Here is a 27,936-nt window from a genome sequence, read left to right as displayed (position 1 = left end):
ACCGTACAGTGGATGGCAGAGGGTACCTTGTCACTCCTTTCCCTGTTCCACTTGCAGATGGAGCAACCGAAAAAAAATTACTGTCTACATGCTCCTGTACAAATCTTTTTTTCTTTTGTCTTGTCTTCGTGGTCCCTACAGGATGTACAAGGGTGGTTTGAAAAGTTCTCAGAATCACCATGAAAGGTCAGCACTAGTGCAACAAGTTGTTAACATGACATTCATAGAACTGTTGCCTGTAAACACGTGCCGTGTCAGTAGTCTTAGAAGAGAGCTGTAGCAGTGATGTGGCCCTGTTGTTGTTCCTGCATAAGATTTGCGAAGATGGAAAAAATTGAGATTCGAGCAGTGATTAAGTACTTCGTAAAGAAGGGTATGAAAGCAATGGATATTCATTCCTATTTCCAGAATACACTGGGGGACTCTACTCCTTCATATTCAACTGTTGCCAAGTGGACAAATGAATTTAAATTTGGTTGGGAGAGCTTAGACGATTCATGCAGTGGTCGGACAAGATGTGTCACTCCTCCAGAAATCTGCAAAAGTGCACGAAATGGTCACGAAGGATAGCCGATTGAAAGTGTGTGAAATTGCTCGTGCTTGCCAGATGTCATCTGATAGGGTATATCACAATTTAACTGAAGAATTAGAAATGAAAAAACTATCTGCAAGATGGGTGAAGCAATTCTTGACGCTGTATCTAAAGCGCATAATGTTTGGCCCGTTTTAGCAGAAACAGACAGGTTTTTTTGCACCAGTTTGTGACCACAGATGAAACTTGGGTGCACTGAGATACCCCAGAGACAAAACAACAGTCAAAGCTGTGGAAACAAGCTTATTCTCCGCCGCCAAAGAAAGCGAAGACAATTCCTTCAGCGGGAAAGGTCATGTCATCAGTGTTCTGAGTTGTGAAGGGGATTCTGTTTGTAGATTATCTCCCTACTGTGCAAACAATTACTGGAGAATACTATGCTAACCTCCTGGACAAATTGCGACAAAAGATACGCGAAAAAAGGCCAGGTTTAGCAAGGAAGAAAGTCATCTTCCATCAAGACAATGTGCGCCAGCACACATGCCATCGCCGTGTCAAAATTACATGGACTAAGGTATGAATTGTTGCCACACCCACCTTTTTCACCTGATATGGCTCTGTCAGACTTCTATCTCCTTCCAAAACTGAAGATTTTTCTTGGTGGATGAAGATTCACTTCAAATGAAGAATTGATAGCCAGAGTTGACAACTACACTCCTGGAAATTGAAATAAGAACACCGTGAATTCATTGCCCCAGGAAGGGGAAACTTTATTGGCACATTCCTGGGGTCAGATACATCACATGATCACACTGACAACCACAGGCACATAGACACAGGCAACAGAGCATGCACAATGTCGGCACTAGTACAGTGTATATCCACCTTTCGCAGCAATGCAGGCTGCTATTCTCCCATGGAGACGATCGTAGAGATGCTGGATGTAGTCCTGTGGAACGGCTTGCCATGCCATTTCCACCTGGCGCCTCAGTTGGACCAGCGTTCGTGCTGGACGTGCAGACCGCGTGAGACGACGCTTCATCCAGTCCCAAACATGCTCAATGGGGGACAGATCCGGAGATCTTGCTGGCCAGGGTAGTTGACTTACACCTTCTAGGGCACGTTGGGTGGCACGGGATACATGCGGACGTGCATTGTCCTGTTGGAACAGCAAGTTCCCTTGCCGGTCTAGGAATGGTAGAACGATGGGTTCGATGACAGTTTGGATGTACCGTGCACTACTCAGTGTCCCCTCGACGATCACCAGTGGTGTACGGCCAGTGTAGGAGATCGCTCCCCACACCATGATGCCGGGTGTTGGCCCTGTGTGCCTCGGTCGTATGCAGTCCTGATTGTGGCGCTCACCTGCACGGCGCCAAACACGCATACGACCATCATTGGCACCAAGGCAGAAGCGACTCTCATCGCTGAAGACGACACGTCTTCATTCGTCCCTCCATTCACGCCTGTCGCGACACCACTGGAGGCGGGCTGCACGATGTTGGGGCGTGAGCGGAAGACGGCCTAACGGTGTGCGGGACCGTAGCCCAGCTTCATGGAGACGGTTGCGAATGGTCCTCGCCGATACCCCAGGAGCAACAGTGTCCCTAATTTGCTGGGAAGTGGCGGTGCGGTCCCCTACGGCACTGCGTAGGATCCTACGGTCTTGGCGTGCATCCGTGCGTCGCTGCGGTCCGGTCCCAGGTCGACGGGCACGTGCACCTTCCGCCGACCACTGGCGACAACACCGATGTACTGTGGAGACCTGACGCCCCACGTGTTGAGCAATTCGGCGGTACGTCCACCCGGCCTCCCGCATGCCCACTATACGCCCTCGCTCAAAGTCCGTCAACTGCACATACGGTTCACGTCCACGCTGTCGCGGCATGCTACCAGTGTTAAAGACTGCGATGGAGCTCCGTATGCCACGGCAAACTGGCTGACACTGACGGCGGCGGTGCACAAATGCTGCGCAGCTAGCGCCATTCGACGGCCAACACCGCGGTTCCTGGTGTGTCCGCTGTGCCGTGCGTGTGATCATTGCTTGTACAGCCCTCTCGCAGTGTCCGGAGCAAGTATGGTGGGTCTGACACACCGGTGTCAATGTGTTCTTTTTTCCATTTCCAGGAGTGTATTTTGCAGGCCTGGAGCAAACTCATTTTCTAGATGGGATCAAGGCACTGGAACATCGTTGGACCTAGTACAGTAATCTACAAGGAGACTACATTGAAAAATAAGAGAGTTTTAGTGATGTAAGTACTTTTTTTCTATTCTGTTCCGAGAACTTTTCAAACCACCCTCATTACTAGTGACAGTTGGGTCATTCTGCAATCTTTGTCTTCTCTCCAGGGATTCCCATTAGAGTTCTGGAAGCATTTGTGTAATACTTGCATGTTGATCGAATGTACTGGAAACAAATCTAGCAGCACCCCTCTGAATTGCTTTAATGTCTTTCTTCAATCTAACGAGGTGTGGATCCCAAACACTTGACCGGTTTTCTAGAATGGATTGTTAAAGTGTTCTGTATATGGTTTCCTTCATAGGTGAGGTACACTTTCTTAGAATTCTTCCAATAAACCGAAGTCAGCCATTCGCCTTCCCTATAACCAACCTTATGTGTTAATTTCATTTCATATCGTTTTTGCAGTGTTACTCCAATATCTTTAATCTGTTTGACCATGTTAAATAGCACATCATTAATCCTGTATTCAAATATTACAGGATTGTTTTTCATGTTACCTTTCATTAGGAATGCGGATGCACTCAGCGACTGTGATATGATTCATAAATGATAGATCACAGCAATCAGTTGTCCTTTTTTGCAGGTTTTCTTCGGCAAATCTAGATTTTGGCTAGTCGTTATCAATGCACTATTTCATAGTATCAATGCATGTGAGTCTCCTGTTGTTCAGACGTCTGTCACAGTTCTTTCAAGACAGTCTTGAGAGAACTGTGACAGACACCCGAACAACAGAGCACTGACATGCATTGCTGCTATGAAATAGTGCATGATAATGGTTAGGCAACAGCCAAAATCTAGATTTAGCGAATAAAAAGTGCGAAAAAGAATGACTGACTGCTGTGCTTCATCATTTGTGGAGGATTGCTTTTTCTACTCATCTGCTCTAACTTATAGGTTCCCACATTTAGAGCAAGCAGGCATTCATCACGCAACAAAATATTCTATCCAAGTCATCTTGTATCCTTATACAATCACCCAACGATGACACTTTCCTGTATGCCACAGCATGATCGGCAACCAACCACAGATCGCTGCTCACACATCCTGTCAGATTGTTTATGTGTGTGTAGAACAAGAGCAGTCCTGTCACATTTCGCCATGACACTCCTGACAGTACTTTATTTCCAATGGACACTTGCCGTCCAGGACAACACACTGGGTTGTGCATCACTTGAAAAGTCCTGTTCTCAGACTTGAGTTTACAAGATGGCTTCCATGTTGACGACCTGACTCCATTTGCTACAATTTTTCCTGACCTTTCTTCTACAGCCATTTTGACCAACTTTCACATGGTCCCTGTTCCAGTTTTTGATCACTCTTCTTTTTCCAAATTCCACAGTAGTGTGTCCTGTCCGAATGAGGTGGCCAAACGTAGCGCACCAACTGTCCATTTTGCAAATTAATTTTAAGCATCCCTTGCAGGAATAACTTGCATTACACACACCAAAACCCAATTTGGTAGTTTACCTGCTGTGTGTGCTTTTTTCTTTTTTTGGGGGAGGGGAGATTATCATGACAAAGCACTTAAAACATGTAAAACATTAACATAGGTGTAAGAAATTAACAAAACAATGACTTATTAATTAAAACCTTGATAGTTGATAACAAATCTGGACTGGAATTTCAATGGCACTGCCTCATGGCTTCTCTGTGTGAAGTTCTCGTTTTTTTTTTTTTTTTTTGGGGGGGGGGGGGGGGGGCATTGTTTGTGAAAGAAAACCCAGTCTCCTCACTGCAGGTGGCTGGTGCACACAACCATACACCAAGCTAATGCAATGCTCGACACTGCTCAAACTATCACGTTTCTGAATTCATCAGAACAAGCATTCAGATGTAACTCATTCTGTTCATCCAGCACTAATTCTAGTCACCATTTTCCGTGTACAGGAAACATAGAGGATAATGTGGAAGTGTTGCATAATGCGCGAATTACTGAACCTCCTCAAAGAAATGGAAATTTATATGGACAGAAAATGGCAACTGGAATTACTGCAGAATTAACAGGGTGAGTTTAACCCAAATACTTATTTTGATGTGTTCAAAAACCCACTAGTCTGAGCAGCATCAAGTGCCACAGCAGCTTGGCATGCGGTCTTGTGCACTGCCAACAGCGGCAAGGAGAATGGGCCTTCTTCCACAAGTTCTGCCAGTGAAATCCCACTCTGAATGTGTTATTAACTATCAAGGTTTTAATTAATAGTAATTGTTTTGTTAATTACCTTGTTGTTGTTGTTGTCTTCAGTCCTGAAACTGGTTTGATGCAGCTCTCCATGCTATTCTATCCTGTGCAAGCTTCATCATCTCCCAGTACCTACTGCACCCTACATCCTTCTGAATCTGCTTAGTGTATTCATCTCTTGGTCTCCCTCTACGATTTTTACCCTCCACGCTCCCCTCCAGTACTAAATTGATGATCCCTTGATGCCTCAGAACATGTCCTACCAACCGATCCCTTCTTCTAGTCAAGTTGTGCCACATACTCCTCTTCTTCCCAATTCTCTTCAATACCAACTCAGTTATGTGATCTACCCAGCTAATCTTCAGCATTCTTCTGTAGCACCACATTTCGAAAGTTTCTATTCTCTTCCTGTCTAAACTATTTATCGTCCATGTTTCACTTCCATACATGGCTACACTCCATACAAATACTTTCACAAATGACTTCCTGACACTTAAATCAATACTCGATGTTAACAAATTTCTCTTCTTCAGAAACGCTTTCCTTGCCATTGCCAGTTTACATTTTATATCCTCTCTACTTCGACCATCATCAGTTATTTTGGTCCCCAAATAACAAACCTGATCTACTACTTTGTGTCTCATTTCCTAATCTAATTCCCTCAGCATCACCCGAGTTAACTTGACTACATTCCATTATCCTCGTTTTGCTTTTGTTGATGTTCATCTTATATCCACCTTTCAAGACACAGTCCATTCCGTTCAACTGCTCTTCCAACTCCTTTGCTGTCTCTGAGAGATAAACAATGTCATCGGCAAACCTAAAAGTTTTTATTTCTTCTCCATGGATTTTAATACCTACTCCGAATTTTTCTTTTGTTTCCTTTACTGCTTGCTCAATATACAGATTGAATAACATCGGGGAGAGGCTACAACCCTGTCTCACTCCCTTCCCAACCACTGCTTCCCTTTCATGTCCCTCGACTCTTATAACTGCCATCTGGTTTCTGTACAAATTGTAAATAGCGTTTTGCTCCCTGTGTTTTACCCCTGCCACCTTCAGATTTTGAAAGAGAGTATTCCAGTCAACATTGTCAAAAGCTTTCTCTAAGTCTACAAATGCTAGACACATAGGTTTGCCTTTCCTTAATCTTTCTTCTAAGATAAGTCGTAGGGTCAGTATTGCCTCACATGTTCCACCATTTCTACGGAATCCAAACTGATCTTCCCCGAGGTCGGCTTCTACTAGTTTTTCCATTTGTCTGTAAAGAATTCGTGTTAGTATTTTGCAGCAGTGACTTATTAAACTGATAGTTCGGTAATTTTCACATCTGTCAACACCTGCTTTCTTTGGGATTGGAATTATTATATTCTTCGTGACGTCTGAGGGTATTTCACCTGTCTCGTACATCTTGCTCACCAGATGGTAGAGTTTCGTCAGGAGTGGCTCCCCCAAGGCCGTCAGTAGTTCTAATGGAAATTTGTCTACTCCTGGGGCCTTGTTTCGACTCAGGTCTTTCAGTGCTCTGTCAAACTATTCACGCAGTATCATATCTCCCATTTCATCTTCATCTACATCCTCTTCCATTTCCATAATATTGCCCTCAAGAACATCGCCCTTGTATAGACCCTCTATATATTCCTTCCACCTTTCTGCTTTCCCTTCTTTGCTTAGAACTGTTTTTCCATCTGAGCTCTTGATATTCATACAAGTGGTTCTCTTTTCTCTAAAGGTCTCTGTAATTTTCCTGTAGGCAGTATCTATCTTTCCCCTCATGAGATAAGCCTCTACATGCTTACATTTACCCTGTAGCCATACCTGCTTAGACATTTTGCACTTCCTGTCGATCTCATTTTTGAGACGTTTGTATTCCTTTTTGCCTGCTTCACTTACTGCATTTTTGTATTTTCTCCTTTCATCAATTAAATTCAGTATCTCTTCTGTTACCCAAGGATTTCTACTAGCCCTCGCCTTTTAACCTACTTGATCCTCTGCTGCCTTCACTATTCCGTTCCTCAAAGCTACCCATTCTTCTTCTACTGTATTTCTTTCCGCCATTCCTGTCAATTGTGTCCTTATGCTCTCCCTGAAACTCTCTACAACCTCTGGTTCTTCCAGTTTATCCAGGTCCCATCTCCTTAAATTCCCACCTTTTTGCAGTTTCTTCAGTTTTAATCTACAGTTCATAACCAATACATTGTGTCAGAGTCCACATCTGCCCCTGGAAATGTCTTACAATTTAAAATCTGGTTCCTAGATCTCTGTCTTACCATTATATAATCTATCTGATACCTTTTAGTATCTCCAGGGTTCTTCCATGTATACAACCTTCTTTCAGGATTCTTGAACCAAGTGTTAGCTATGATTAAGTTATGCTCTGTGCAAAATTCTACCAGGCGGCTTCCTCTTTCATTTCTTAGCCCCCATCCATATTCACCTACTATGTTTCCTTCTCTTCCTTTTCCTAATCTCGAATTCCAGTCACCCATGACTATTAAATTGTCGTCTCCCTTCACTACCTGAATAATTTCTTTTATCTCATCATACATTTCATCAATTTTTTCATCATCTGCAGAGCTAGTTGGCATATAAACTTGTACTACTGTAGTAGGCGTGGGCTTCGTGTCTATCTTGGCCACAGTAATGCGTTCACCATGTTGTTTGTAGTAGCTTACCCGCACTCCTATTTTTTTATTCATTATTAAACCTACTCCTGCATTACCCCTATTTGATTTTGTATTTATAACTCTTTATTCACCTGACCAAAAGTTTTGTTCCTCCTGCCACCGAACTTCACTAATTCCCACTATATCTAACTTTAACCTATCCATTTCCCTTTTTAAATTTTCTAACCTACCTGCCCGATTAAGGGATCTGACATTCCACGCTCCGATCCGTAGAATGCCAGTTTTCTCTCTCCTGATAACAACGTCCTCTTGAGCAGCCCCTGCCCGGAGATCCGAATGGGGGACTATTTTACCTCCAGAATATTTTACCCAAGAGGATGCCATCATCATTTAATCACACAGTAAAGCGGCATGCCCTCGGGAAAAATTACAGCTGTAGCTTCCCCTTGGTTTCAGCCGTTCGCAGTACCACAACAGCAAGGCCGTTTTGGCTAGTGTTACAGGGCCAGATCAGTCAATCTCCAGACTGTTGCCCCTGCAACTACTGAAAAAGCTGCTGCCCCTCTTCAGGAACCACATGTTTGTCTGGCCTCTCAACAGATACCCCTCCGTTATGGTTGCACCTACGGTACGGCTATCTGTATCATTGAAGCACGCAAGCCTCCCCACCAACGGCAAGGTCCATGGTTCATGGTTACACTTATGGTTATGGTTTAATTGTTTTGTCTTGATGATAGGTCTCGATTTATAGATGTGATGCTATTGTTAAACTTCTTATTCTGGCTTTTAAACAATTGTGTTATTTACTTTGCCAGGCTAGGAGCTTCCCATTATTACTCTTTACGCCTTTTATGTGGATTTTAAATATGGATCTAATTTCACACGTTTTATGTCAGTTCATGTTTTATTGTCAGGCACTCGTTTTGCCATGTGAAGTAATTTTAATTAGTGCCCATGCATATTGCATTTTAACTATTACATTCATGATTCTGGTTACTCATGTACCCAAGTTATAGTGCCTTCTGCTGGCCTCAGTTATTTGTATAAATATCAGACGCATCCAGGCCATGACCAGCACTTACTATGTACCTATATGTACAGATTGTGACATTGATACCTACATCAGAATATTTTATAGTATTTATGGCTGATACACATGGTCATTAGTAATATAAAAATTTTTTTTTTCTTTTGTATCACTAGGCCTGTTACAGATTTAGCTTCAGCTAATTGAGCAGTTGGTTACACCACTGTTTCTTATTTCTAACAGATCTGAAGATGGCAATAGCTGAAACTAGTAATAGGGAAATGCAAAAATTGTGTGGTCAAGATGGACCTTTGCAAATAAAGTGCCACAATATGACCATGGACTCATTTACAGACTTGATGTCTTCAGTTGATAGAATAGGGATGTTCATACTAAAAATATCCAATGAAACCTGTGCCCTCTACTTCCTAGTATTTCAGACCAGAAGAAGGCTGTTATTGTTATTTGGCAAAATCAAATACAGAACTGCAGCAAACAAGTATTTTAATCATCTCTGACTGAATATTTTAGAGAATGTCACAAGAGGACAGCAAATTACTTAGTAGGGCCCTGTACCAAGTTATTTAAAAAAAAAGTTATTCCCAACAAATGATGCTGATTTACATGTGTCTGAATTCGGTTTCCTCAGTCAGCCAGTGCAACACTTGGAAAAATCAGTGTAACAATTATATTCATCAGCTGCAAGGGAGCTCTACTTATGGTAGCAACCAAATCTAACAGTCACATTTAAATAATTGTGAAAGGATTTAGGTGGTGCTGTGATTAACACAGTAGACTGACATCTTGGAGGACTGTGGTCCAATTATCTGCCTGGCCATCCAGATTTAGGTTTTCTATTGTTTCCCTACATCACTAAAATGCCTGAAATTCACATTCGGAAATTGCACAACCAATTTCTTTAACTGTCCTCCAGTACATTACATAAGCGGCGATCAAAATGTTTCCATTTGAGGACTTTGCTGCAGCATATGTTCAACCCAGCACGACTCCAGTGTGGGTATATAGGCACAGACATGTAGAAAAGGGGTTAGTGTGGCATTTGTGCCTTTCCCATGTACATGCAGTAAATGCAGAAACATGAACTAGGTGACATTATTACCAAATGCATCCAAACGGGACGTGTGCTGTTATTCTTTTCTTGGCTGCCAAGGGACAAATACCAGTATACGGCCATCGGGGAATGAAGAATCTGTATGAGGCAGCATGTTTGTTAAAAACCATCATCGTGGAATGGCACACCAATTCCATGCTGGTCACAATTCACTACAGGATGCCAGTTAATATGAGAGGTCAGCTTCATCCATTACAGACAACAACAAACAGGTGGCTGATTATGTAATTAGGACGGATCAGCGCGCAACCATCTGTCCGATAAAAAAGGAGCTCAACGTCAGCTTTGTAACATCCGGTACGTTATCCGGCAGGAGTTAGGCTAATGTAAGGTTGGCAGCCATTGGATACCCCAGGTGTTGAATGCTGAACAAGAAGCAAACTGAATGACTGTCTGCCTGAAGCACCTGATGTGTTTGTGTTGAAGGCAACATGTTCGTTAAGCACATTGTTGCAGGCAACATTAGCTGGTGCCACTACTGGGAACCACAGGAAAGTGTCGATGGATCAGTAGTGTCATCGATCATCCCCACGTCCCAAGTAGTTCGAGCTAGTCATCTGCTGTAAAAGTGATGCTTACCCAGTTCTTTGATTACCAGCGTCCATTGCTTATTGATTTCAAGGAACTTAGTATCTCTGTCACAGGGAAATGGTACTGCCCACTGCTAGAATAATTATAATGTGCAATTAAAGCACGAAATATCCAGGAAAATTGTGACTAATGTGTGCTGCTGCTTCGTGACAACACATTTCCATATCACAAATGTCATAATGCAGAAGTAACACCACCTCAAGTGGGAGATGCTTGAGCACCCGCCCTATAGTCTTGATCTCTCCCTATGTGATGATTATTATGCTTTTGGTCCCTTAAAAAAGAGGCCTTGAAGAGTCAACAATTCCTGTTGGATAAGGATGTGCAGCAGACAGTTATTGAGTATCTTCAGCCTGCTGTGTCAGTGGGATGATTGCCTCAATGTTTATGGTGATTTCTCCTGATTGACATTGCAATTGTAAGGCCTTCAAACAGAAACTTTTTGGTTTCCCTTATAATATAATTAATGGGAATTGCCCTATTCCTCCTTCCTTTCTTTTCTAATTCTAAATAAATGTATTGATAACTTAAAAGCCATTGTTAATTTGAAACCACCAGAAAATAAATTAAAAACAAACTTCACTATTTATGGCATGCAGCACACAAATGAGGCACCTATTTCAATTTATTAAGCTACTACATTATAACCAGTGCAAGTTGCCATCATTGCATTTGAATATTATCCCTAGCCCCACGTGCTAGTTGCAAAAATAAGAATAAAACTCCTTGGGCTATCTCTTCAGTATTTTGAAGAGCATTCAGCTCAGATTCAACTGTGTCTCATGTTTGAAGGCTGTACATCACAGCCTTTGCTTAAGTGAGGGACATTTGAAACAACTCAAGAAACAGAGAAACTATGAAAATGTATCCTTCGTGCTGGTGCCATAGTTGAGATTTTACATGCCCATGAGAAATGTCTGACAGCTCTAATCATCTATTGACTTTTTGTTGTGGTGCTGAATTTTATGACTAAATTCGTTTGTTACTGTCAAATCAACTTTACAAAGTATTATTAACTAATTTCACACATAAGGTGTGAGGCTGTTTTTTTAAATTCAAGCTTTATTTCCATGAAGATCATTGCACATGTAAGTAAAAGCTGCTTTACCTTTCACATTATGAGTTGTCTGTGTTAACCACTGTTGGAAAACAGCGGCATCTCATAAACAATTTTGTACAGCACTCATTCTGCTGATGTGAGGGGTACTGTAATAGTCAGTTCAACTCTCTTTGTAAAAGATGTACAGCTTTTACTAGTGGTAACAACAAACTTTGTCACCATAGATGCTAAAGCATTAGCTTTTTTAATATGTCCCACAAGTAAGTTCTTTGCCTCTATTAACAAGAGAATAAAGGTTGTGGTAATGAAATGTTTTTGTATAGGTGTCTGGAGATTATGTTCTGTGAGGAAAGTCTAGAAGACAGTATATTAACTTTCTTACGTAAGTCGTAATTTGGTAGGAATAGTAATTAATTGTGTAATGTATGTATTAGCAAACATGTAACACTTTGCAGAAGTGAAAGAAAAATTCAACATGACTCCTGTGTAGTTGAAGATGAGGGTGTGAAACTATCAGAACATTTCATGGAGCTAATAATAATAATAATAATAATAATAACAGCAGCAGCCCTTTGCTGCATATGTTATTTGGGAATTAAGTTTGTAACGGTTGTGATGCAGCATAAAATACATTATGGATCTTGCTAAATCATTGATCTACTTGTGATATTACATAAATGTGTCCATAAGCCAGGATGGCAATGAGTCACTAGGAGGTGCGTTTGGCAAATTTGTGGTACAGTGATGCTGATACATGGTATACTAGAAAACTAGGAATGGGTTTGCTCATTCAATGTCTGGTGTACTTGCCAACAGCATACAGATTTGGTGCCCTAGAATAAGTATCAAGTATGCACTACTGCAGCTTATCCTGTGGATCTTGTGGCTTCTGGTAATGTCTCCCATTGCAGGACAAGTGCCATTTGGAGGTCAGCACTGGTCTGCACTAGAGGTAGAGCTCCATTCCTTCAGCTTATCCTTTCTGGTGCATCTTCAATTAGATTTTGTTTTAAAGAATAATTTAGTTACTATAGCTGCATGATATCTCTGTCTTGCAGATACTGGTCCACTAGGCCAGCTGTGAATGGTTGAGCACAGTCATCATCCAGGAAGCCATGATGGTGTCACACATATGCCGTGCCAAATGATATGTGAGAATTGCTCTCCAAGCTAAACTACTTCTCCTTGCCAATAGCTGTATCCAACATTTTCTTGGCCCACACTCACAGTGAGCAAGACACCAAATTTGCTGTGCCACATGGTGACTTTGTGCCTTTGGCAGGTTGATGAGTATACAGAGGAACGTCATGAAGCTACTGACACGAAGTCCGATGGGAGATGGGCATCCAAGATGCTGCTGTAAGGTCTCAAGCCAAAGCAGTTTTAACACTTGGATACCTCAGGGCAGTTGACTTTAAGACAGTGACCCTGCCACTGGATTGTGATGTGCAGTCAGTCATGCCTGTACTATCATTGACTGTTTTCTCCTGTTCTGAAATTTTGCATGATTTGATATTCAACTACTTTCCCATTATGCACCAACTGTAATCATACTCTAGTCTTATAATGATCATTTTAAGTGTTTGCTGTAATATGCTACCCTCTGTCTCGAATACTGAGTGCCAAGTACATAGACTGTTACTGGCTCACTTAAGTGGTCTCCTTCCGACATGCCATTTGTTATGTTTCCATAATGTCTCAGCACAATTTAGTGTCATCTTGATGCAGTGTTTTCTAATGGGCCTTTGAAGATATTTTTTATCTTATGGTCATGATTGTAGTTATGCAGCATAGATAGATTAAAAAACCCTAAGTAATTACAGATATTATTTATATTGCGTGCAGTAAATAGCAGATGACATATTTCACACTAATACACTGTTTTAATTGCAGCAAAATTTGAGGAGCGGGATATAAATGTACCAAAAGTCTCTGATATGAATGCATTGATTGAGAGTCCATATCCAGTGGCTGAATTTCTTGCAATGGAATTCATGACTCTTCAGTTTCTTAAATGGAGTCTTGTGCACCCAACGGCTGCACATTTCGCTGAATTTTATGTGGTACATATCATTTCACCAGCAGATTTTAGTTCTGACAATCATTTCGAAACTTACAAAGATCTGCAACATGCTGCCCATCACTATATGAAAGAATTTTTGGATTATTCTCTTCAAGGTACAGTATGATGGCAAATAATTTACAAATTGTGTGAATGATAATAGCAAGTATTTTAAGTAGCTGGATATGCTCTGTTGTTAGAGAAGTACCTGGATTTCTTGTGACAGAAATTATGTTTGCTTAGTAAGTACACCTAAAAAATAAAATAAAAAAGAGAGCAACTAACAAAGGGAGGTATTATATTCAGTAGGAATACCTAATGTTCCCATAACTGTAAAATTTGTGTGTAAAATTATGTGTGAATGGGATTTTAGGCATTAAGAAGTAAGGAAAATATGATTCCATGTTTGGAGACTTTCCAGAAATTCTGCACTTGTGTCATAGATTGTCATAGTTGTGGTTCCCCACAGTCTCCTCCTTATCTTTGTGGTTGGAAACATTTGGGCATGGATTTACTCAGCACTATTGGAAACTACCTGCGGTAAGAACACCTGGAAAACTACCTGTAGTAAGAATGCCAGTTTGCACCTATGGAGTGTGACCTATCCAGACAATAGCTGCAAGCAGTACTAAATCCAGAGTTAAACATATAAATCTGTGTGCTAGTATATATAGCCGAAGCATATTTGTATCCCATGAATGGTGATCCCTACACAAGAATGGAAACACAGCGCAATTGTTGGCAGATGGTGTGATGCCAAGAGTGTCAGTAGTCCATGAGACCTGAACATCGAAGGCTCACTATCACGTGATATGAATTTGGAGCACATGAGGCCACTGCTGTAACAGTTACCACATCAGTGCCAGCTGCAGAATGAAAAGCTACAAGAACAGCAATTACTGGTGTACCAGCAGGATAGATTCCTCCAGCACTAAGAGCGACTGCACAAGAATATAGTGTTCCTAACAAAGAAGTACCACGATGAGTAGTAGATATCACAGTGACACTAGATGCCAGTTCTGCCACCATAACTATGGACTGTGTGTGTCAGCTGCCACCTACCTGAAGCAATAAGACCAGCCAACTGGAGCCACATTGTTTGTTGCATCAACTGTATTTGCCTTGTTTGTTGCATGTAGGGGCGTAAGTGCATCATGTGGCTTCAAGGCCCTGTTGCAATCGACTGACTGCTCATAGGTTCCATCCATTTTGTCAACACTGGCATAACATAGGATGCAACAAATTAGTCACATAATGGCACTGTTAGACGACTTAAGGTTGAGAATCCAGAAACTCGGCAAAGACTGTAACACCTAATGGTTACAGATACCCCACATTGTGGCAATCTTCAGTTGACAATTGACACAAGCTTAGATGCATGCGAGTATTTGCAAACTGTTTCATGAATTAAGTTATTATTTGCTCATCTGCTGGAGTGTGTGTGATGTTGTGGCTCAGTACCCCCACTTCCACACAGGGCAGAGATTTACCTGGACAACAGAAGACTACCAGTTATAAGAATGCCTATGTGGTAATCTGGCTGGACACTAGTTGTTGTAAATCTATGTGCTACTGTATACTCTAAATGTGCCCTGGCAGGAAAAAAGATCATGACACCAACAAATAATCAATATAGTGTAATGAAATTGTGGGAATACATTTGTCTAGCTAACATACGCAAGTGATAAACATTGCAAGATCACAGGTTAATGTAAGGGTGAACCAAGTGATATGGTGCAGTGGTTAGTGCACTGGACTCGCATCCAGGAGAGTGATTGTTCAAACCAGCATCCAACCATCCAGATTTAGGTTTGCCACGATTTCCCTAAATCGCTCCAGGCAAATGCCGGAATGGTTCCTTTGAAAGGGCATGGCTGATTTCTTTCCCTATCCTTGACACAATCCAAGCTTGGGATCATCTCTAATGAACTCGATGTTGGTGGGATGTTAAACGCAATCTTCCTTCCTTCCTGCAAGTGCGAGATAAGCCGTTGCAAATGTGAAATGTTCATATGTTAATAACTGGTGTAACTGCAAGAGTTTTTTGAATGCAAGCGTGCAAATGTGCATCCATTGTGTTGTGCAGTCGCCAGATGTCAGTTTGAGAGATGGACGAGTTCCATGCCCGTTGCACTTGGTCGATCAATACAGTGATGGTTAATGCTGTTTGCGAATGACGCTGGAGTTGTCATCCAGTGATGTCCCATGTGTGCTTGACTGAAGATAGTGCTCGAGATAGAGCAGGCCGAGGCAACATGTCACATTCTGTAGAGCATGTTTGGTTACAACAGCAGTATGTTCCTGAATGGTAGCACACCAGTCAAATGACCAGATTGACATACAAATTTGCAGTCAGAGTGCATGGGATAACCTCAAGAATACTCCTGCACAAAATTGCACCTAGACTATAACTCCAGGTTTATGTCCAGTACGTTGAGGATGCAGACACGTTAGTTGCAGGCCCTCCATTGGCCTCTTTCTAACCAACACATGGCCATCACTGACAGTGAGGCAGAATGAGCTTTCATCAGAAAACACAACAGACCCCCACCCTGCCTTCCAAAGAGCTCGTGCTTGACACCACTGAAGTTTTAAATGGTGGTGGTTTGTGTTCAGTGGAATATACGCAGCAGGGCATCTGGCTCAGAGCTGTCATGAAGTAAGCAGTTTTTAAGGTTTTGTTGTATCACTGTGGTGCTAACTACTGTTCAAATTGCTGCTCAAGATGCAGTACGATGTGTCAGAGCCATATGGCAAACACGATGGTCTTCCCTCTCGGTAGTGCCATGTGGCTATCAAGAGCCCGGTCTTCTTGTGGCTGTACATTCTTGTGACCACTGCTGCCAGCAGTCATGTACAGTGGCTACATTCCTGCCAAATTTTTGTGCAATTGTGCAGAAGGAATTCCCAGTTTCTTGTAGCTTTGATCAAACTCAGTGATGTGTTGATAATGGCATCTTTGTTGCCTTAAAGGCACTCTTTACTAACATAAACTCACCATGTACAATCTCAGAGGTAGCTAATGCTCACAACTGTGGTAGCATGTATTTGAAACAAACTTGATTTGCATCCTCAAAGTTGCGCTATTATTGCCACTCTTATGTGACTGGCACAAAATTCACACACACATCATCTTTCAAATGTAATAACTTCCTCACCATCTTTTGTTTTTGTCAATTTTTATTTTATTTCAATTTTTTCCTGTTGGTGCAGCACTTCAGCAGAATATCTTAACAAAGTTTTTCTCCTTTTAAATGTGAAATGATTTGATTACTAATAGTTGTTCTGTTCCTTAAAGCAGCAAATCTCCTTTTACCTGCCTTTCTGTTATTCTAATCTGCTGCCGAGTGGAGTCCATTTCCTCATGTTGTACTTTCTGAAGAACTCTTACCCTGTTGTCTTTATGGGTCAACGTTTTCCCAACCCAAAAAGCCTAGGAACTTCGTGTACACTTTCAATGGCATTTTTTCGGTCCCCTTTTTATTTTATTTTTATTTTTTCAATTCTTTTCTTTCGTTTCCTAGCATTTAACTGGCACCAAAGAAGGTAGTGCAATGCTTATGGCATTAAACTCACATTTGGGAAGAGAAAGGTTCAAATCCTCATCCTGTCTTCCAGGTTCAGGGCTTCTGTGGCTTCTTTATGTCACTTATGGCAAATGCATGGATGGTTCCTTTGAAAAGAACATAGTTGATTTCCCTCCCCATCCTTGTCAGATCTGAGCTGGTGTTCATCATCTAGTAACCTTGTCGCTGTTGGGACATTAAACTCTAATCATCCCGCCTTTTTCTTTGAAATGGCTGGCTGTTGCAGTCTGAGCTGGTCAGTGGCACTGTCATTTTCCTTCTTGTCAATAACAGCAGTAGTAAACTTTAGATCTGTCTGGTTTTATTTACTTTCTCATTCTAATGGGACTGAAGTACTCATGGTACACACGTAACATGTTAGCCTGTAAAAATTCCAGTGCCTGCTCTACTTTCTGTTAGGTAAAATATAAGTTGAGTTGTATGACAAGTATGAGTGTATTGTAAACAGGCTTCTGAATTTACAGACGCATATAAAAGTTTTATTTGAATAATACTAATATAATCAACTAAATATTAAACAATAATGGAAATTCCTGGATGGAAAAATAAGTAAATAAGGGAAAGGCAACCACTTAACTTTAAAGGAGTGATGCATGACACACACAAATGTAATATAAAACAGTTAACACTAGGTTTTGAGCTCTTGCTGTTTTCCAAATAGGAGTATGCACACCCAAACATCTACACTAGCAGTGAGACTGGTTGCTTTTTTCATATTTTATGTAATTAAATAATAAGCTTCCAGTAGGAGCTAAAAAGAAATTATTTAATGTAACTCAGAAAGTGTCAGCTTTTTGTAAGTAGAGCAGCTTTCTTCTTATTTACATGGGTAAATTTAGCTGGGCATAAACGTGAAGATTAAGTATCCATTGTTACAGGTAGTTGACCCACAATGGAAAAGGGTGGCGCAATTGATCCAGTAGACACAGTCTTAACACTTCAAACATTTATTTTAAAATTACACAGTCATGCCATATTTGGTCACTATAATCCAACAACTACTTACAATACAATTATCCAGCACAGTGCAAAAATTTCCAAAGAAATTATTTCCTTGAGGAAACCTTCATTTAAAAAAAAACATGTTACAACCATATCAATACTGATAGTAAAATTTACAATTTAACATCTTCAAAACTGAACCTTTTAGGCAAGTCTTTCAGTTATTATTTTCCCTTAGAAATGTTGGTTTGCTTAACATTACTTAAACCAGTAATCTGCCAGCTTTTCACACTTACGCACGAGGCAGAATAAGCATAACCAAATCCATTACCACTAAGCTTGGCAGAATATACAAATTTTGTTTAGGACTTACGGAAGACTCAATAAAATTAGAAATGGAACATTGCTTCCCTTTTTGTAATGTCTAATAATGTCACAGCTACTGCTCAACCACACACCTTATCCAGTGATATGCTCCCTCCATCTGCCACAGCCCACATAAATGCAAGACAATGTCAGCTCTTACACCTAAAACTGTTTGGCATCAGATTTCAGAAATAACAATAATTTTAGAAAGCAAATAACTTCAACTGCAGGCACTTGACAACACAGTCCCTTCTAACACTTCCGACTGTGTGAATCTGGGTTATTTCGGTTTATTCCCCCAAACCACCTTCCACTTATTTACGAGGTGACATACTGGGAATTTGTAGCCACTCTTCTTTACTGGATAGCCGGCTGCTGGAAACCCTCTTGACTTCTTCTCCATTGAATAACGCTAGGTATAGGAATTTTTAGACTTTTTCTACTTATGAAATAAGTGGACATACAAACTTTGCTTTTCGTCAATTAACGATGTATTTGACTTCCGTACACCATAAAACTCTCACTTTCAACATAAATATACAACTTCCAGTAAGTCCCTCATACAGTCGAACGTCAGAAACAAATTAAATTACAGTTAAAAGAAAGTTGGCTTTGATACCAGAACTTTTCTTAACATAAATCAGAAAATACGTCTTGCCTATAGCAAGGTTATGTCAAGAGTTTTCAGGAGTTCTTTTTCAACTGTATTTATTTTAATAACAATATTCAATGACCCAATAAGCACAGAGCTGCGTATAAACTCCATGGTTCTTCCTTACACACTCACTAAAACATCTATGGATTGCCCCACAGGTACTTGTCGGTGCTGTTCGTCCGCCACGTCTACTTTCTTCCTGCGACTGATTTTAAACCTGCACACACAAACATGTGACACGCAGTAGGTAGGATTCTACCATCCCACACTCATATCCAGAATATCGTGTGTTCAAGATGGTAGAAGGCTGATCGATTCTAGAATTTACACAGAAATTCTCGAATCACTACATCCTGTAAGCAGCCTTTACCAGTATGATTAATAAACAACCAGACATAAATGAATGTGAACTAATTGCATAATTAGTCACAACTCCCAGTTCATGAAACTTTTCAGCACAGCACACTTAAGCAACCATTTAAGTCTCGAAGTCAGAGGCTGCACAATCCACAGAAGACAAGGCTTTAACCACAAGGATGAGCAATGTTCAACTAAGCTGGTGAGCCTATAATATTGGCAAATGGCAGTATCTTTCACAAACTTTCAATTAGCCCAGTGACTTCATTGATGCTTCATGTATCTGGTCACGTGAGACATGTTAATGCACTGCTCTCTGCTTTGAGTCAGCATTCCTCTTACTTCCTCTGTGCATGATGCTAATAGCTCTTGCCAGCCTAGCTTGTATTAAGAAAGCAATGATACACTCACTCAGTGTTCCGCTATCCTTAAAAGCTTAAGTCTCTCTATACATCCATTCTCTCCCCTCACAACCACCAGTCATCATGCTCTCGAAGCCCTGTGATTCCTCACATAAACCCCTTTACTCCTCAGAGAACTTCCACTTATACGGACAAAGCAGACCGGTCAACCAAAATTGACTAGTGCCAACCTAAATCGTCATCGCGTACACAGTCTTTTGTTAATAGATATCTTGTTTGACTTGTCCCACATCTCTGAAGGTTGTCATTCTGTATGGGATTTAAGGAACACTTGTGTAATTAATCAATGACATGTTTTGGAGATTTGTTCCATTATCATTCATAGCTAAGCAACATTGTTCCTACCAAACAACACTGTCAAAATTTCCACTTTTTATCACTTTTATTGCAATCCCATTTGGTTGATTAATAAAATGAAGCACTTTTAGAACTGATGTTGTATATTTGCAACTATGGGCATAGGCATTTGTATTTTCCTCTTCATTTGAGCTTTTTACACTCTCTGTTAATGAACTGTACTATAGATGTTACTGGTACTTAGTGTTTCTGGCATACCAATATTTTACAGATTTTTCTTGTGTCTTCCAGTGTGACGATATTATAAGATAGTTGTACATCAGTGAATACGGTGTTTACATATCTTAACAAACTACATTTTTACACAAATGACACAAATATGTCAGTCATATAATTTTAAAAATAATTTGTAACATTTTCACTTAAATTCTGAAATTTTTATGGCATTTATTTTGAATTTTAATTTTTCTCCACTTTAGTAAGTAATATGTGTTGTTGTACATACAAGAAGAGTATCTAACAATGGAAAGTCCATGTGGCACAGCCATGGGCACTTGCATGGCACCCTCCTAAGCCAGCCTGTTTATGGGCCATCTAGAGGAAACCCTCCTAGCTTCCCAAAACCCCAAATATCTGGTCTGTGTTAGGTGCATTGATGGTATCGTCATGATATAGACTCGGTGCCAAGACACTCTTATCTTCATTCCTTCACAAATTCAACACATCAGTCCCCTTCACCTGGCCCTCCTCAACCCAGATTGCTACTGCTCTGGGCATTGACCTCCTCCTGTCTGATGGCTCCATCCACACCTCTGTCCACATTAAACTCACCTATAGCCAACAGTACCTGCATTTTGCCAGCTGCCATCCCTCCCACACAGTCTGACCAACTGAGAATAACTTATCTGCAGTGAAAAGAACTCCAGTTCCCAGTTTGCTGAAGGTCTCACCAAAGCCTTCACAGGCAGACCCCATCCCCCAGCTCTAGTCCACAAACAGATTTGTCATGCCAGTTCTCCACACGTCACCGACCCCTTCAAACACCCTGAAGAACCAGCCACAAAAGAGTACTCTTTCACCAGACGATTTTACCCCAGACCAGAACAAGTGAACCACATCCTTCGTTATGGCTTTATCTGTCATGGCCAGAAATGAGGGACATCCTACTCAAGAGCTTTTCCACCCCTCCTGAAATGATATGTTGCTACCCAACCCCAGCAACACCCTAGCCCATCCCTATGGCACTCTCAATCCCAACCTCATGCCACAGAGATCATATCCTTGTGGAAGATTCAGGACCAAGACCTGCCGAATCTACCCACCCAGCTCTTCAATCATGTCACAGGCTTATCCTCCCTCGTCAGAGGCCAGGTGATCTATGACAGCAGCCATGTCATACATCAGCTCTGCTGCAGTCATTGCAGAGATTTTTCTATAGGTATGATTAACAACCAGCTGTCCATCACCAAATTGTAGCCAAGAGCGAAGTAGACTAGCCTGTTGCCCAACATGCTGCTAAACATAACATGCTTGATTTCAGTGGCTGCTTCACAACCTTGGTCATCTGGATCCTCCCCTCCACCACCCACTTTTTTGAAGTGTACAGATTGGAGTTATTCTTGCAACACATCCTTTTCCCCCAGAACCATCCTGGCCTTCATCACCATTAAATGTGTGTTTTCACACCGTCCACGCAATAGTTTCTGCTCACTCTCTCCAATAACTTCGTCCCTATTTATGTCCCCTCATTCTCATTGTGTGCCACTCTGCCATTTTCCCTTCCCCACTCCTCCCCTTTTCTACTCCCCCCATTCCCCACCACCGCTCTGCCCAACGGCCTCCCAATGTTCCGCTTGGCAGTCTGGTCATGCTGCCATGTAGTCCCTGCATGCTCTGACAGACCTCACTCTTCTCTCTCACCACTCCCTGTCCCTCACCCTTTCTCGCTCCACTCCACATTGCTACTTTCATTCAGTGTGACACTTGAATTTTTGAATTCTGCTCAGTGCTGCCTCCCTCTCTGTCCCGTTTCTACCTCCTTCCTGACCTCTCTTCACCTCCCTCTCCACATCCCCCCTCCACCACCCACTCTCTCCCTCTCCCTCTTCATCTTCTTGTATTCATGCTTGTGTGAATGTGTGTGTTTTCATTTCCGCACAAGGCTTTGACCAGTGTTAAATGTGTCTTTTGATTGTGCCGGTCTGTAACTCAGTGTGTCATGTTTATGGAAAGATGGTCTGTAATACAATCATGTCAACTAGTTCACTGTGTTTTCACAGAAACGTTAAAATAAATTTATTATTATCTCCTGCCTGAAATTCAGCAAGAGGAACCTCATTCTTAAAAACACCTCATATACAAGTGACTCAATATAAATCTACTATCTCCCCCCCCCCCCCCCACTCTCTCTACCAAAACCCTCTCCCAACCTCTCCATCTCTCTCCCACCCCTCTGTCCCCCCTCTGTCCCCTCTCTGCCCCTCTGTCCCTTCTCTCTGCTCCTCTGTCCCCCCTCTCTGCCCCTCTGTCCCCCCTCAGCTTCTCATTCCCCTCCACCTCCATCGCTCCTCCACGGATCTCTTCTTAATTTCCCTCTTCCGCTCCTCCTCCGCACTCTCCTCCTCTCCCCCAATCTCCTCCCCCCTTTCCTGTCCCTCTCTCCCCCTCTCGCCTATTTTAACCCCTCTGCCCATTTCCCTCTCCTTCTGCATCCACTTTTGTTGGAGTCTTATGTACTGGAATAGTGTGATTAATGTTTTATAACCATAGCTGTACTTCTTTCTGTATTGCAGATCCAGGGTTTCATCTTTTTAATCCATCTCTTGTTGCTGGGTCATGCATTGCTCTAGCACGAATAAGACTTCGTCTCTCTGAGAAATGGACACCTGGACTTCTAGAAGTAACGCAGTATCGCCTCAGTGATCTGAAACCATGTATGGAACTTATAATGCGGTAAGTCAGTTTTGTGGTGGAGTTTGAAAAGGACCCCCCCCCCTCCCTTTACCTCTGTCCTTACCAGAAGTGAATCCTCCTCATTCTAGGATCTTGATCACCTGCCCTTCCTTTTCTTGTCTCTGATAAATGAACAATTAATTCCAAAAGCTGGATAGTGTGTCACATTTATTTTTTGTGTGTGTATTGGCAGTGCTACATATTTCCGCCTCCTTTAAGTAAGTAATTGACAGCAATGCTGTCTCATAATTTGTTAGTTTTGTCAACTGAATTTTCCTTTCATACGCTTATATATTTAGTCAAACCACCACAACAGTTCCAGTTTTTTAGTGTCATTGTGATGAGTTTCAGTTTTATTTAGCCTTCATGAGGCTATTCCTGAAAAGGCAACTATGAGACGAATAATGCAGCATACTTTTATAAGCAGATGTTTATCATGTAATTATTTTCAAATTTTTACTTTTCTTCCAAAGCATTTACTTTTATTACTTGATTAAATAAATGCAATATTAATGCCAACACAGTGATCAGAACTATCAAAGTATTTCCTATAAGCATATAAACTTACCCACTTTTCGATTTTAGAATTTGTAATAATTCTGGAACTATGGCTCATGATACAGTCAAACACAAGAGGTTGTACAGATTATATTTTTAACGTTGACAGGACCTTGTCAGTTTCATGAGAGAAGAAGAAAAATTCACACTCATTGTCAAACTAAACATTAAAATAACTTTAGCTGCTTGTCTGTGTAGTTGAGGGCATTGCTGTTCAGGTAACCTTTTATAAAGTCTATCGTAAATTCCTGGATTGGACAAACAGATTATGGAGTTGCATGCTCTACTGTATACCTGTCATCTGAAGTCAAAAGTAATGAGGTACATTAGCAGAAAAATGTAAAAATGATCTGACAAATAAATTGAAATCCGTCTTCAGTCGTGCAGTGTGTTGCAATTTCTGTGAGAACTCCTGATGAAATGAAATGTTCCAATTACTGAAACATATTCAGCCATATCTGATCTATAATTGACTGTCTTGAATTATGGGAAATGTTTCATAGCATGAACTTAAAACAATTTTTCCACAGGATTAATTTTTATTTGATAGCATCAGTCTCATCTGCCACATCTGTTACCAAATGATTCTCCCCTTGCATTAAGTCAGTTAAAGTATTCAAATAATTCGTGAGGAAGACAATAAAAAATTTTGGCACCACTCTACTTACACTTAGTTTTATTCCCTAATGGCTATGTTCAGTTAAGCCGGCATTCATCGCTCATCTGAAAACAAGTGCATCATCGTGTTGTCTTTGTGGCTGGCTTTGTAATGACATTCCAATAATGTTTCTCCAGCTCATAATAGTGCTATGGCATATTAAGTCCTGTGCTTGGCCTTAAACAATTTGAAAAGCAAGGCAATTTCCGTTTAGTATTGAATGAGCAGTTTCTCCACTTTTTCTTTTTTGTACAAGTGCATAGATGCCATAGTACTCCTAATGCAGAATTTAAATCTAATTTGGTGTCTAACGAGGTTACTTTCCAGCTCTGGCAGTGTCCAGATGTGGCCATTATTGTCCTCTCCCTGCTTCACCCCTCAGCCTACATGCCACTGTGCTTGGAGCACTATTTGGCCAGGCCTGATCTATGTATGAATAAAGACCGTATCTTAAAATAGTACAACTAGCAGAAAAGCTGCTGCTTTGCTGGTTAGTCAGCAGCAACTTTCTCAGAATTGTCATTTTCTGCTACTTGTACATTGACTCCTCTACGGAGATAGCCTATACATAATGTTTTCCAAGTGATCTCACAAATAAATAAGAGAAAACAATCTGGGCTCTTAGTTTGTTAACTATGTAACCATATATCTCTAACTTTTATGTAACATGAAATGTAGGAAAGGGAAAGGATGATTGGGAAATCGTCGCAGCTAGCTGCACGTGGCATTGTGGTAATATAATGTCAAAAGTTGTAAATTTGTGCTGGCCCAGGACTCAAACCCAGATTTACCATTTCTTATTAGCTTAACCACTTGGCCATCTAAACATGGTCCCTAACTGACTCAAATTTTCAACTTACTGCACGCTGCAATGCAGCGTCCCTCATCCATTAATACTCTACTCATAAATCCTGATTCCCATAGGAGTTTCTATGATATTTGTGCATTCGCACTGATATTGAGAATGTGTCCAACTGAACAGATGCCACTCAGATACATACATTTCTTTACCTTTTCTCTAGAAGCACACAACTGTAATAGTAGTAGAAGCATCATAGCTGTGATGTGTAAACATGCACTGTAGCATTCAGCACAGTGACATAGGTGTACACACAGTGCTGCATCACTGCTGTTGTATTAAGGTTATGATATGTGTATAGCCCGACTTGTGCAACTGAATCTATCAAATTTAGTTTGTATAACTTACATTTGCAGATAACAATGTCATGCAATACCCCTGTGATTTAGAATCATTTCCATTTATGGTGCTCTACAACTAAAATTCAAAATTAGATCAAGCCTTTGGAATGGCAGCAGAATAACTAGCCACTAGTTTCAATTGTTATATGGTATGTTGACAACCATTGAAATTTTTGTCCTCAGTGTATACCACTTGAATCAACCTACCAACAAGGCAGCTGAAGAAAGGAAGAGGAAATTTACTGAATCACCAGACCATGGTTATGGCACCTGTACTAGTGTAACTAGTAGTCCAGAAACATCTGGCAGATCATGAGAAAGCGATATTTAGAACTTTCTAAAGTTCCCATGAATACATGTGCCTTCAATGTTTATTGTTTCTGTTAGATGAATGATGTACAAAAGAACTGCAACCATTAAGGGAAAAAAATCCTGATTTAATTAACTGAAGAGCTTTGAGAAATTATAAGTCTTATTGATTTCATCTTGTTTTAACCAGTCTGGTTAAGAATAGAGTCATTAAATTTTTGTTATTGTTGTTGTTTTGTGTGTTTCCTCAGTGAAGCAATGTAAATGTCTACTGCAGCAGTGCTGCATTTTCAGTATTAGGAGTAAAAAATGATTGAGGTAAATGAAGTGTGATAGAAGAGCATGCCTGTTACATGTTGGGCTTCTATAATAGCAGTGTGGACATGCAACGCACATTTTTTTCCTAATTTATTTGATGTGAGAGGTGTAATGCCTTTGATCTCTGGTATTATAAATTCTAAGGAGACACAATGTTACTGTTGATGTCGGAGAGTACTTTTTTTTATTGTGTTGACAATATTTTCAATACTGGGCATTTCTTAGTATATGAATTACTCAAGGAATTAATGTTCTTTTCCACTGTACCTGCAATTTCATGTACTTGTGTAAGTTAAAATTTATGTAAACTTCGGCAAGAGACTGGTATTTCAAAATTCACTGTCTCTTTCTTCCCACCACCAAGAATTGTTTGTGCCAGTAACTTATTTTTCTCCTCCTCCTCCTGTCTGTTCCTTCTGTGAAGGACTGATTTTCTATTAGATTAATAACTGTCTGATCTCATGGACATTAAATTCTCATTTACATTCAGTTCTTGATTCTAAATCAAGAGATGATTGTTTATGTCCAGTGTACTCATATATAAATAAATTTTTATTTTTAGAATTGAAAATACAAACAGTCCCTGTGGGTTGTTCTAAATGCTCAGTTACTATTTTTTTAAGTATTTGAAGTAGCCATTTAAAAAACAAGTTGTGTGTTTCTGCCTTACGTGGTTGTGTGTTATTACTGTGATATTTTTATGCTGTGATGCGACATTTCTTTTTTTTTTTTTTTTTTCTTCTATGTACGGTGTTCTTACAAATCAGTGCTGTAGTTGGATGAGCTTTTGTGCAAGTTTGTGCATAACACATTTCACATTATGTCTCATATTAGGTGTATGTTTGGTAAAGATTAGTCTATTTACAAATGTTTTGATTGCATCAACTGCTAGACAATACTCAACTGTTAAGGATACCTTGTTGATGCTTTCTTTCTTTCTCCTTCCCAGCTTCTATTGTTGAAATTTCTGTCAGATATGGCATTGTTACATGACATATATTTTAAGATTGAATACTATGATTTCTTCCCCCACATTCCTATGGAATATCCAGTACAACCTAAGACTGGCAATTTACATAAGACTGTCAAGTTATTTGGAGTATAGCTTTAAGATAAATAAATAATTTTGAAGACTGAGGTTTACTTTAACGTAATTATTGATCATATGATAGTTTCCATTTGCAGTTTTCAGCACAATTAAGGTACTGCTCATTTTTGTTGTCATGTAATACTCAAATAAGGGAATAAGAATTATTTTTGTTCTAAAAGAATTTCAGGCAAATACATGAAAATGGTATCATAGTTGTTGAAATTTTTGCATGCATTTTCTTGATTTTTAATGCCTTTATTGGAGAATTCCTATCTTAACTATATTTTGTATGAGATTTCAGAAGAATTTTTATGTTACAAATTTTGTACAAGTCACTGTTTCAAACAATAGATGAAATTTCTATACATCATAAGAAGCCAACTTGTGATCACTAATTTATTTTAATAAAACAATTTTTTGTACTTCTTAATTTGTTCTTTATTGTTTGTAATCTATTCCTTGTGAGGACATACCAAATTAGTTATTAAGATACGACCAAACAAGAATTAGCCACAAAACACACTTCTTCATAAAAATGTGTAAAACTGATGTAATGTGATTGGAAATTGTGGATGGAAGAAATAAAAGCAATGTAAATGCTATTTATTTCTATTTTGTGACAAGTTAATGTAAACAACAAGTCAATCAGTAGAAAAATTTCTGAAATGAGATCAAACAACAGAAAACATTGCTCAAATGAATGATAGCCTGTGGGAAAGTCCAACAAACTATGATGCCAGTTATGTCAGAAAATTATCAGAAAGGGCCTGCTT

The 27,936-nt window shown here is 40.4% G+C and overlaps 1 protein-coding gene across 2 annotated transcripts in view; it reads left to right on the top strand.

The window, feature by feature from the left end:
- The window catches only part of LOC124595830 (cyclin-J), a 49,913-nt gene extending 22,410 nt beyond the window's left edge, over positions 1–27,503 (top strand). Inside the window, exons 4-6 of one of the 2 annotated variants that reach the window (XM_047134731.1) lie at positions 13,284–13,568; positions 22,871–23,030; positions 25,630–27,503. In XM_047134731.1, the coding sequence (XP_046990687.1) occupies positions 13,284–13,568; positions 22,871–23,030; positions 25,630–25,762 (578 nt within the window). In that variant the 3' untranslated portion in view covers positions 25,763–27,503. The remainder of the gene's footprint in view (positions 1–13,283; positions 13,569–22,870; positions 23,031–25,629) is intronic. The other variant, XM_047134739.1, reaches the window with a different exon arrangement.
- Positions 27,504–27,936: the final 433 nt, after the last annotated feature.

Source organism: Schistocerca americana, chromosome 1, assembly GCF_021461395.2.
Source record: "Schistocerca americana isolate TAMUIC-IGC-003095 chromosome 1, iqSchAmer2.1, whole genome shotgun sequence".
In the NCBI taxonomy this organism is placed as follows: domain Eukaryota; kingdom Metazoa; phylum Arthropoda; class Insecta; order Orthoptera; family Acrididae; genus Schistocerca; species Schistocerca americana.
Note: the sequence above shows the minus strand (reverse complement) of the source record. Positions and strands in the feature narration are given on the sequence as shown.